Source organism: Chrysoperla carnea, chromosome 3 (assembly GCF_905475395.1).
Source record: "Chrysoperla carnea chromosome 3, inChrCarn1.1, whole genome shotgun sequence".
Taxonomy (NCBI): Eukaryota; Metazoa; Arthropoda; class Insecta; order Neuroptera; family Chrysopidae; genus Chrysoperla; species Chrysoperla carnea.
The window spans coordinates 49,713,419-49,727,570 of NC_058339.1; the positions used below are offsets into that span (position 1 = coordinate 49,713,419).

The 14,152-nt window shown below is 27.3% G+C and overlaps 1 protein-coding gene across 1 annotated transcript in view; it reads right to left on the reverse strand.

The window, feature by feature from the left end:
* Positions 1–5,146: 5,146 nt before the first annotated feature.
* LOC123296669 (facilitated trehalose transporter Tret1-2 homolog) overlaps positions 5,147–14,152 on the reverse strand; it is a 30,625-nt gene continuing 21,619 nt past the window's right edge. The window contains exon 3 of the mRNA XM_044878246.1: positions 5,147–6,216. Within this exon, the coding sequence (XP_044734181.1) occupies positions 5,165–6,216 (1,052 nt within the window). The 3' untranslated portion in view covers positions 5,147–5,164. The remainder of the gene's footprint in view (positions 6,217–14,152) is intronic.

Here is a 14,152-nt window from a genome sequence, read left to right on the forward strand (position 1 = left end):
AATCAACATTAAAAACAAGGATTTTTTTCATTTTATATATTCTTGTCACTGGTTTTCTCAATTACTAATATACAACATCATTCTTTTATTACATAAAATATGTAGGTTGTTGTTTTCATCAACACGCGCCTGCGAATTGATTATAAACAGAATAAATTAAAATTTCAAAAGATGAAAATAAATACATTTTTATTGATACTTCATTATGTATTTACTTGTATACTATAAATTAACATATATTTATGTAACTATCAATAATTAATAAGCACGTGATTTTGAATACTTACTATAAAAAATAATATTTTTTATTAATTTTCTACGTGCTTAACCGACTTTAAGGCCTTTATAATATTTGCAAATTGAATCATATATCTCTGAAATTAACTACTTATATGTGAAGTGAATGCAAATGCAAATGAAAATACATTACGGAATTGTGTTCTGTAAAGAAAATCCAATCAGAAGAGTCTAATATCTTTTGAGCTGTCTGAAAAGCAATAAGTGCATTTTTGTTTAATAGATGGCAGTGAATTCTTAGTTTGGACAACGCTACTACGAAGTAAAAAGTATCTTTTAGTTCGTTTCCATGGTAATATTGTTGCCTTAATTGCTTTATATATTGTGATTTAATTGCAATTTTATAATTGTTTATTGAATAAAAAGCAAACAAACTTAATTATTTATGGTTAAAGCTTATCGTGTAGCATAATCTTAAAAATGATTAAAAAAATTAAATCCAATCAAATAAAAAAAAAAAAAAAAACATTTACGCTTCTACTCATTTTACGATTACATTTCTGAGCATAGACAAAAGAGTAAGGGTACGAAAATTCAATTCATTTCCACAAATAGATGGTTCTTTTTCGAATAATAAATTATTTAGAATTAACTTACCAAAAATTGATGCAATAATTTGTAGATAATATGAACTATTTAATTTTAGAAACATTTCTATATTACTTAACAAATTCAATGACTTACTTAACAAGACAATCAATTGCTACAAAATTTTGTTTCAAAATAACATCCTGAATAAGTAAAAATCATAAAAATTTGAATTTTGATACTATAAATAAATTTCTATTTACTCTATAAAAAACAATACCTACCATATATTAAGTAAATAGTAAATACGTAAACTGAAATGAAAAATTCCAGACCTTTGAGTTTTGACGCAAACCCACAAAATTAATTAATTTCAATAAAATTAATCACAAAACAACTAAAAGTGCACTTAATAGAAAATCATGAGAAGAAATATGCTTGTTCTACGCACACTATAAATGCCAGATCCAGGTTATCATTTTCAATTCGAACTCGTTTAAGAATGCCTTATTTATATTAGTATGTATTGATATCCTTTAGAACCCACAATAAAAATATTTAGCTAAATTAATTAAGAAATTTTTAAGTTTTAAAAGTTTAATGCTATTGAAGAGGATTCGAAACCGGTCTAGCTAAATATAAATAATAATTTTTCGTTTATTTAGCTAAATATTATTATTGTGGGTCCTGAAAGGGATATATTTTACAAAATGTCTTGACAGTGATAATACTATGTTCATAGTTTCTATGAAACAATGATTTGGTCAAAGAATACAATAATTTCAATATGGCTTATTTTTGAACCTTTGAACACGATTTTTTTAAATTATTTACTATCAAAACTGAAGTGTTAAAGTTTTCAAATATTTATTTTATTTATAAGAAGTGATGAAATCATTCACAGATGAACATTGATTTATTTAAAATTATGCAAACTTTTTGAGTACCAAACTAAAACCTGATGATAAAATTTTTTAATGAAATACAATAAAATTATATAAAAAATCAATCTTTATTACGTAAAACTATTATAACATCTTTAAATTCTAAAACTATTTTACACAATTAATTAATTATTTTTTTAATAATGAAAGTAGTTAATAAATATAAAAAATATTAATTTACGTCAATTTTTTTGGTATAGATAGAAAATATAGAGCTATACATATTTATTACTAATTTGAGGCACAAATTTAATACATACTAAATTTTAACATAATTATTTTATAAACTTTTTAAACAATAAGTGAAAAATTATAATTAGAAAATCTAAAAATAATTTTAAGATTTAATATTTTTATTTTATTTTTAAATAATCGTAACATATTTTTTGCTAATTTCATTTTCTTATTAAATTTAAATTCTATACCTATCAGACAAAGAAAATAGGAGTATTAATTAATTATTATGAAGGTATGAGAGAAAATAAAAATGTTATTATTCTGTTAAGATGATTTATTGCTCTTTAAAGTGAAATATGTCAAACAATCGACACAAAATGTTTCACAGATAAAAGCTATTTCATTACTATTGAATGCAAATTTTTGGAGATCTACTTTAAGAACAAAAAAGATTATCTCTAGTCTGCTCATTTAATTTTCAATTTAAATGCCAACTAACTTTTATTCATAAAATATCAGAATGCAATAAAATTTGTGCTTATGGAATTTCATTAATAAAAGTCAATTTATTATTTTAATAATGTCCCGTTTTCTTTGCCAATTAATTTATTTTCGTTTTAATAAAATGAAAATGTTTTTTAAATAAAATAATTAATTATAATTTTTTTATATATAATTCCGTGTTGAATAATTATAACGTTTTACTTTATCACAATATCACATGAAAAACTTAAAATTATTACGGAATTTTTTTGTTTATTTTTTCTTAGATATATATTTATTAATATTTGTCTTTTAAAAAATATTTATTTGTAGTATTTTTATTGTATTTTATAAATGGCACTATCTTTTTTACATTTCTTATCAAAAACTAGATTTGAAACGAATACTGATTTTAAAAAGATATACAGGCCCTACATGTTGGTTATCTTACAAAATGCATATTACATTTCAAAAACAAGTACAATTTTTTTTAAATTGATTTTAAAGTTTATTTCCTAGAAAAAAGTAATTAACATTAACATATTCCTTTATAATCCAAAGTCTTTAATAGCACCCTCAAAACGCCTAAGACATAGTATGGGTACAAAATTTATCTGACTAGTCAGAATATCAGATAAATTAGCCTTATCTTCAACTAATTATGGCTTATTGACAATCGTGCTAGATTTAACTCTTCAAAGGGCTCCGACTTCTTTCACCGTCCATAGATTTTCCTAACTAAACATACTTAAAACTAAACTAACTTCTAACTTGAACGTTTTCCATATTTGTAGTAACATAATTTTAAATCCCATAAAAACGAAATCCAATGGTTCTCAAAATTTTTTTTATCATTTTAAAATTATATTATTAACACAATTTGAAGATTAAAATGTGCGTTTTAAATATATATGTAGCCTCTGATATTTGACGCCATGCCATGCACTAGTTCAAGGAGTAAGTAAATGCGCCCTATTTACAAAGACACAACAATATTCTTATGTTCCATTTGATAATATGATGATTTTTACGGTTAGCACAGACGTATGATCTTGCAGGATTTAAAAAAAAAAACTTAAAAAGAGTTAGCTTTATTTGACTTTTATTTTAACTGAGTAAGCTTTATTTGACCCAAAAAAATACATGTACTTGACCACGAGTAAAATGATTACTGCTATCAGAACGATTTTATGAGGAAAAATCCCGTGGGGTAAATATTTACCCCGGTTTGTAGTTTACAGATATAAAAATAGGTTTCTGGTTCTGGATTTAATACACATTTGCATATCTGAATCAAAATTTCAAAAATGTATCGTGTCCAAAAACTATGCTAATATGATCATTTATATAAGTAAATCATATGTTTTCATATACATTGTATCTGGAAACAATTAGTAATTAATCGTATTAAAGATTAATGATACTAGAGCTATCTTAAATTTCGAAACTACTTGAACTAAAGTTTAAACACAAATTATAATTCAATAGCATACACTTGGAAAATCATGCTGAATACCAAATCAAAAAATTTTAAAAATAAATTATACTTTTTTTAGCATAAGTTACACGGTAAAGTTAAATTTTGTGCAATGTTGGACTTGTAACAGGTCGATAACTATTCTTAACTGTATAAAACCGTCACATGACTAGTCAACTGGTCAGCTAGGCAATTTGTATCACGTAAATGTAATAAAATGCTATACAAAAAATCGTAACAGATAAAATTTATACGTCAATTTGGATAATCTTTCAAATTTGTTTATGTTTTCTTTTTAAAAAGCACCGTAAGGTTATGGTTGTATAAACAGAATCTGTAATTAATTTTTTTCACGATGAAAATTTTTTTTGAAGCTCAATCACCGATTAATTTTTTTACAATGTACATTATTGTGAGTTCTTCCGTAAGGTACTGTGTTAAAAATTGTAGAATGAAATAATTCACAATTTTGCCCCGCAAGAGACCCCAAAACTGTGTTTGTGATCAAGGGAGTTTGAACTATCATTTACCGATAATTCACACTTTCACCTTACTTGCTCAAGCAGGTGAACCACCTTAAGAATTTTTCACATAATACACATTGTGCGATTCCATTTTATAAAATTAAAGGTACTTATAATAATGACGGTAGAAAAAATTTTTATCAAAGAAGAAATGCATAATTAGAAGGTCAGAAGTTGTGGAAAAGTTGGAACTCGAATTAGAAGTTGACGATAACCTTTGACGTTTACTAAAGAATTACAAATTTTGAATAAAACATTAAATTAATCACACATTTTTTCCGGAAAATAATCAACAAATTTTTGTATGCCGTTTTATAATTTATCATGGTGGTAAATACCCTAATTTCACTTCACGAATATACATCCTATTATTTCCATTATTCAGACAGGTATGCTTAATGATTTTTCAGTAACTTTCTATTTATATTTGATTGATTTGATAGGAGAAAGACTTCCTGTGCCTATCAATTTGTATAATAGGTAAAGTTTGTATATTTTACTGGATAAATTATGAATAGACAACACGATTTTTGAGTATATCCGAAACATATCCCAAACATTGTACATAAGATTTTAAGATCAACATTGATGGTTTCATTTACTTAATCGTACGTTACTACATCGTATAGCATTGGCTTTAGGTGTACTTCAAAAATTATTACAATTATCAAAAATAATAATACTTGAAATTTAAAAAAATAAAAAAAAACATAAAATTGATAAATATTATCAATTTATTTCTTTAAAGATTGTTGAATTTCAGCTAAAGTTCTATTTTTAGTTTCTGGTAACATAGTGGTAACAAATACAAAACTAATTAAACAACATATTGAATATGCACCAAACGATACATGTACACCACCAAAATTATCACTTAATATTTGGAACATTTTTGTAGCAACCACAGATGATAATGGGCCACATAATGCTGTTAAACAGACAGCAATAGCTTTAATATTCGATGGGAACAATTCACCAATCATGATAAATGGTAAACAACCTAAACCAAATATGAACATTACATTAAAGAATAACATCATGGTTAGTGGAATCCATTCGTATGATGATAAATCATAATCCGTGTATGCTTTACAATAAAAGAATATACTCATTGATGCCATGGCAAATGAGCATGAACTAGTTGAGATCATAAATAATGGACGTCGTCCCGTTTTATCCACAAGTACCATTGTTAATAATGTTGCAATAATTTTCAAAAATGGTATAAAAATTGGTGCTAATTCTGGTGGAATACCTCCTAAATGACAATCTTCTAATATAGTTTTTGCATACATTATATTTGGTGTAATTCCACTTAATTCTTGTGAGAAAAAACAACCACACATTAGCAACCAACATTTTAAATTAATACGATTGCCAAATAGTTCTCTGAATCCTTCCATGTATCCTAAACGTTGATCAATCATACCACGTATTTCACGCATTTCACTGTCCACATCATTCGTACCACGTAATCGAATTAAGGCTCTACGTGCGTGTGCGGTTTTATTTTGTAGTACATAATAATATGGTGATTCTGGCATCCATACAAATGTTGCCAGAAGTAATAATGGTACTAATCCTGATATCCACGCTAATGACTGATATGATACATATGGTCCAAATGCGTACTCGTAAAATATACCTAAATTCAATGTACATACTAAAATTGAGCCAAGTGCACCTCGAATACTTGCTTCGGATATTTCACCAACGTACATGAACATTGTTGCTTTTCCATAGGTTTCACCAATTCCACCGACAAATCTTGCAAGGTATAACATTTCTGAAATGATTAAAGAAAGAATAGTTAGTTTTAAAAAAAATGTGTGTTCTTTAAAAAATTTATGCAATACTTATTAACACATAAGTAATGTAGGTTGCATAAAACCTCTATTATACCAAAGTAAAGAAAAAAGTATACTACACATCTAAGGAGTAAATTAAAGAATGTCTCAGATCTCATGTTCACAAATATCTGAGACTTTGGTAATCGAAAAAAATAGACTCGGAAAAATAGACCGAAAGTTTTATAGACCCGGAGTATTTATTGTAATTACGAGTTGGTTGGGTTGAATTTGTCAACTAGGGAGGAGTCAGTTGGGTTCTATTACAGAATTTTGTTTCGGTCTATTTTTTCCTAAATCCGTATTTTTGGTACTCCTAGAAAGCTAGAATTGTTTTCATCAATCGTAATAGCGATTACTTATATTAAGTACCTATACTTGAGTTGTTTTATCGAAGCCAACATTTAAAAAAACAAAGTAGATTTTTAAGGCACGCAGATTAATTTAAGTAGTTCGACTTTAAATTCTGATTTAAAAATAACTTATATTTAGCAAAAATATAAATTCGAATCAATTAAATTGTGATATCAGGCTCGAAAACACACTTTAAAGATCAAAAATTTGTTCTCGATAAAACAACTCAAGTATATATTTATATTACAATATTGGGACACAATAATAATAATATTTGTTTTTGTTCCAGGTTTGTATAAAAGGTTTATCGTTTTTATTTTTGATATTTTTAAATAGGTATTAAATTAAAATTGTGAAAGCATAACCGTATTTACAACATAAGTTGAAAGTAAGTGGGCTCTTTTATTGAAATCATACAAGTTATATATTTTCTTGCAATTTAATGAAAAATTAGCACTTTATAGTTAAGTAGCTTCAATAACGTTTGAGTAAAATTTGCTAATGTAATTAATTTTTAAAAGTTTACTTTTCCGCAATTAAAAGCAAAAATGTGTGAAGAAGGAAATTAGTATATTTTGTTTACTTCATTTATTATCCGAAAAAAAAAAATAAATTCATAATATTCTTATACATAGGTATCCATTTTAAATTTTAAGACAGAATTTATAGAATAGTATAATACCTTCAAGGCTGCAAAGTAAGAAAAGCAGAGCAGCTTTTATTAAAAGGGCGTGACATTTATGGTATGTCTGGACCAACTTTTATCTTGGAGTAGATCTGAATTTTCGACTGCCTTTTGTTCCAAGAATATATTGTTGCCTTAATTAAAATACTTTACTCTTAAAATAAGCTCTGATAGAGCCCAAAAGAACTAAAGACAACAACGTGGCAAGTATTTAAAAGTATTTTCAACGAAATGTCGCATTTTAAATGTATAAATATTCTGAATAGTTTCAAGCAAAGCAAATGGAAGAATTGATCTGAATAATTTTTGTTCAATTATTTTACACATAACATAAATTTTCCAGGATATAATTAATAGATTACACTACCAGTTGACGAAATACCTTGTAGGTATATTGTGTAATGAATGTAAAAGTTATCTATTGCACTCGAGAGTGGGGCTAGAAATTTACAGTTAAAGCTCGTGTGGGCAACTAATTCAGCAGGGAAAGCTCTGTAACTCTAATATTTATAGAGACATTTACGGCTTTCGATACCTAGATATTCCGATTCACTATATATGTGCTTAAATCGTTACCACCATGATAGTTATTGCAACATGAAATTTTTAATGAAGATAATAACTTCGCTAACTTCGCTTAGATTAGGCAATTTCTATCGGCGGGGTATTTTATAAATTATTTTTTCCATTTGGAAACCATGAGAGTATTTGGAAAAGTAACTTCTTTATCAGTTATGTAATGGCCTGTTGCTCTAATACTTCAAATAAACATATTATCTCGATTGAGATTGTCAGTATGACAAGTTTTGCTTAATGACAAAATTATTCAAAAATTTGACATTGTATCTCCCTAACTATAGCCGTAGATCAGGTGTGTACAGTATGAGATCGTTAAATAACTAGGACTACTGACTATGCCATACTACTCTTATATTGCATCATTTTTTTCACAATATTTACTTCGGAGGAATTAATATCACTAACAATAATAATAATAAACACGGGCCACTACGTAATGCACACTTTAATTTATAAAAATTGATCCAATTTGACGATTTGTGAACAAATGTTTTTCTTTAAAATATGATCCTTAATTAGACAAAAGCAGAGAGGATTAGGAATGCAGCCACCAGTAAACTATTCATAGGCATGTTAATAAACAACATCGATAACTCCTCAACCCGAATTTGTTATCTAATACCCGTTACTCGTGATTAGCAAAATCGATATTGATCTTACTGTCTTAGTCTCGTACTTTCTGCAAGACCAAGAAACAAACCATACTTGTCGCTGCGAGAATTATACGAAGAATCGATGTTTTCAAAGCGTTCGATGCAAATTCAAAGCCTATAATGAAATATACATTAAAATTTTCCACTATTATTCATTCAGATAGGTTCAATTTTTTTTAAATTGGGAATATGCATGACTATTCCTATATATTATATAGGAACATGCCGCCCGGATTCTCCTCATTACTATTTAAATATGTTTCATTAAATCCATGAGTCTGCACTTGTATTTTTTAATTACAAAATTTAATTTCAATGTCAATGTGTTTAAATTCTTTTGATTTGATTTATTACATAATATATTTTAATAAAATACTTTTGTAATCAAATCAGAAAATATTTTTTAATTCACTTTAAATTTGGATTAATTTTTTCAAAGATACCTATAGAATTAAAAAAGTTATGTTAGTAAGCTGCTTTTCTTTAAATATCTTTCATACGATTTTTAAAAAAATTTTGAGCAATTTGGGTGAAGACATTTCGACGACATAGCCCACAATACTTATCTCTGTGTACCTACAAATATTCCTATTCCCAAGATAATAGAATAAAATTGATAGAAAAGTGGATATTGATTGCAGATTGGATTGTTTCTAATTAGGTAGGTACTCGAGTGACTTTTCATATGTATTAACTGATACTCTCATTGACTGATGAAGAGCAAAATGTAAGCCAGCATAGGCGGTTGGTGGCTGATACCGGTAGTTGACTGGTAGGTTGCATAATTAAATAAATAGAAGATAAAAACAATAATATATATTACTTCTTTTGATTGTAATGAAAAAGAAGGTAAAATTCTCATTATTTTTACAGATATAAATTAACAGCATACATAAGAATGGACAGAATTGTATACGAAATTAATAAGTCCATTAGAGAATTTAATTTTAAAACAAAAAGTACCTCTTTGATAAAACCAAAAATCCCTTGTAGGTATAAGTCAGTCGATTAAAAATAATATTTTTGGTTAAAGCCTATCAAGGTCTTATGAAGAGTTTTAAAATATTCTTTTGATCTGTGGATACGCGAGGTGTAAAGTGATATACTTTTGAAAACGGCTAGTGAAACATGGGTACCTATACTGACTGAGTATATTATAATGGACTTTTGTGTAATTATTGATATTGATTTATTTTTATTTAATTACTAATATTTCTTTGACTTACAAATTTGTCCAGTAATTTGAAGTTTTTGAAAATATGGCATATAACATGTTTTTCTACTTTTGATAAGTTTTAAAATTCACATGACCTCTATCCATAGATATTATCAGCAAATTAAAATTAAGTATTTAAGTAAACATTCTTTTAAGGCACATAAAAAGCGGAATAAAATATTCTTTCTCAGGCGCCAGGAATCGAGCATAAATCCGAAGGAACACTTAAATTACATATGAGCCTCATATTCACTAGGATACGTCTAATTATTTATTATTATTATTTTTATATCTACGTGTAAGGTAGTAGGTTTCAGAATTTAATTTCTGCATCTGTCAAATGGGCACCACTGTCTCCCAATTTATCGGGAATCTTCAATGGCTTATTCAACGACTGCTAACATACAAGAAGAATTTAGGAATCGAATTATGGAAACTGCAACAACAATAGTTATCTATTAAATTATTCTGAAACCCTTTCTATAAACAATATTATTTTGCAAACACAATTTGTAACCTTCCATTATAGAGAAATCCCAGGCATCAGGAGACAGACCTCCAATTATATTTATAAAGGTCTAATTAACGCCTACAACAGTTTTCTTAGAATGTATGCCTGTAATTAATATCTACCTATATTATTTAATTCAATGCAATGTATTATTCTGTATATAGATGTAAAAATGTAATTTGACCTTTTATCAGCGATTGAATATTGAAAAAAATAAACCAGTCACAGGTCCTATCAAATTTAAGTCGTTAAAATATCGATAACTATGTTTCATGAACAAAATTTTGTAGAAAGTTTGTGGCTTTAGGTTATTGTTAAATTATGTGTTTGTTGAGTTATTTGATCAATTTAAAGAATAACTCTACTTATTAACTGAAAGTAGTGCGACTATCGCAACTTCAAATAGATCGATTTTTTGTTTATATGATATTCAAATGCTTATACATTAATTTTGTATTTTTTAGAGGGGAAGGTGGGGTGAAGTCGCTGAAGCCTTTAAATAATTATTTAATATTAAAATGCTCTTTATGTAGGAATCCCAAAAAACGACATATTGTGATAGTTTTTGATAATATTTTCTTGGAATGAAAAACGTAAATTTAAAAAAAATTATAAAATTTTTATAATTGATCATTGATCAAAACATTGACCCTAATTTCATTGTTGCTATCCCAAGTTTATACGCCGATTAAATACAAATTTTGAGTTGACACCTTTAAAAGACTCACGCGTAGTTAAACAGTTAACTTAAATCTAGACCAGCAAGTCAGTTCAGGTATAAGTAAGCTGCACAGCAACAAACACCAGAAATAATAGGACAGGTTACTCTAGACCACTCTAGACACTGTTTTCAAAAACAACTATCAGCTGAGAACAGGGGGAGGGACAATGCAGAAATGCGACTCGTCTGTTTCGTAGTTGATTTTTCTCGTCATAAATGACATTTAAAATGTCATATAATCATGAGCTTATAATCCAACTTGTTCTGTGTAAATGAGAAATATAACTGCAGAAGATAGCTTATCACCTTTTTAGAAAAAAACACACACCTTTGAGCGAATTATCTATCAGAAAATGTAGCTATTGTTTTTTTGTACCAAGGCGGCAATTGATTTTTTGTTTCAATTACGATTTCACAGCCATAATGTCAAAAATCGCTTCCAATATACTTGTTTAGGTACTGACAACATGTTCAAAAAGTTCTAGCGGTTTCGCATATATCTTTTTTGAAATAAGTAATTTTCGAAAGAACAAAAAAATATCTTTCTCGTGAGATAATTCGAAAATTAAAAATTTTCGAAGGTAAAATATTCTGCTGAAAAGAGCTAATCTTTCACTCTTTAAACTTTTTTCTGTAACTTTATTATTTTTGGAGTTATTTAACGATAATGACTTTTTTTCGAAATTTTTTTTTTGTATTTAAATGCAATATTTAAATTGCAAAAGTTTATATTTGAAACTTAAATAAAGTAAATTTTAAAGCGGCAAACATTAATTTGGTTCGTATACTGTACTTCAAGATAAGGACTAAGAAGTAAGAAAAAATTTAATAAACGAATGTTGTTCTTGGTGAAGATTGAGAAAAATCGTTGAGTTGACGCAGCTTTTGCGTGGCGAATTTTTTATTTTTGAATTTTACAGCCTTGAATAAAATGAAATACGAATTAGTTAGGCAATAGGAATGTTGATTTGACTAAGACTATTACTTCAATGTTCAGACAAAGTATAAAATAAGCGATAATATTAGTACCTCCGTATACATACAGCCCATAGAGCATAATATAGAACAAAGACCAGAAATCACAAAATAATCTATACAAAAGTTGTTGAATTTTAAAAGGCAAACGTAAGAATGGCCTTGACTTTGAATTTGTAGTTTGTAGGTTGACGACTTTGTAGGTTATACCTTGAAATTTTCTAATGATACCCATATTTTTACCTCAGTTTAAATTTTGAAACTTAGTACAGGTACAAATAAATGAATAATATTAATGTATTCTCGAAATTTCTAGTTGCCCAGAAAAGGTGAAATGATCCACCTTCTAGTTGCCCAGAAAACATTTTCAAAAATGACAATTTTTAAATCCATATACACTCTAATGATTGAAAAATAAAAAAGACGCGACGGAAGCTTGTCACTTGTCAGTCTTCAGCCATTATAGCTTGTCTGCTGTATAGCTCACTGCACCTTAATTTGCACATGGAGGTAATCATAGAAGATGAATGAAAATTACAGAAAATATTCATAAAAACATAACAAAAAGATATTTTGTACATAAAAAGTGAAAGTTAAACACAAAATGATAAAATAAAAAAAATTAATTGGCAAACCTGTATATAATATCAATTTTGTAAGTATTTTTATAATTTAATAAATTTATAATTCATTGCAATTTATAAAATTACCACCTTTTGTTAACTTTAATTGTTTGTACAACCCATTTTGAAAGTATTCATCCGATATTTAAAAGGATATATGACTTGGAGTTTGAAGTTTATTGGAGTTCTTATAAATTCCAAAGGTTCTTTCAATTCAATTAAGTTAGAGGGTTGAACTTTTGTCTTACGTTAATTTTAAAATTGTGTCTTTTGGTAATATTGATTCACTGGTCTCTCTTTCTGCCTTTTTTGTAAATATTTCATGTATTTGTAATATTTACATCTAGTAATAAGCCACATATAATGAAGTGGAAATATGACCATAGTGATGGGGCTCTGTTGCTTAAAAGTTTTTTATGGCTTATTCTACACCTAAATTGTTCCTCAAAATTAATTACGCAAAGCTTAAACGGCTAAATTATCCATTGTTTTTAATCCGCTTGTATATGTCTCATAAATATATGACACCGGATGGCTAAAAATAACTATTATCATTTGGTAAATACATTTATCAGTCAAGATTAATACCTATTTAATTACCATAAATAATTATGAAAGAGAAACTTCATTGTAAGTATTTACTTTAATAAAATAATATCAAAATTTGACTGAGATCCGGAGAAAAGGTCCAGCTTTTCCAATTTTCCAGTAACAGCGTCAGAATCACTGAAATGTTATATAGAAAACCATATTCGTAAACCATAGAATATTTTTATAAACAGAATTTCCTTCATAAACTTTCCTAGATATCTTATTTTACTCTTTAGAGGAAAGCGGGAGGCTAAGTTCAAATCCTTTTTTTTTCCTGTGCTCAGCTATAGACCTTATATGAACATTCTTTTATAGTTTTGAAGAAAATAGACACCAAAATTTTGATCTAATTTGGTCCCCAACGGGTAAATAGTGATGTTTACAAAAAAAAGTTTCAAACAAAAGATATTTATTTTTTTATAAGGAACATTTTTCATGCCTAAACTTTTGTTCTATCCTTAACGGTTTACAAGATGAGTCCTACGGACTCAAGACCCAAATGACTTATATTGCTCATTTACGAACCCAACCATACCTATTTTGGTCCTTTTCGTTTTTGAGTTATCGTGTTGAAAGACAGACGGACAGACAATTGGAAATGGAAAAATTAGGTAATTTTATGAACACCTATATCAGAAATTTGTTCGTAGCATAAACATATATACAAGGCGTGGAAACACATCTAAAAACTAATAAAATAATTATTATTTTCAACTCAGTTATCAAAATTATATTTTTTTAACTAAAAAAGTATTAAAATTTTGTTTGTTAATTTCAACTAATGGTACTAATTTTTTAATTAGTAAGTGGGGGTATTCAGCAAAAAGCCATCAAATGAGCCCCTGTCAATCTCATTGTTATCATGTTTGAAAATGATTGTAGGGACATTTTTTTCTAAATATTATAATAATTAAATTAATAATTTTCCCACTTTTCATAATATTAATATTTAAAATATGAATAAAAT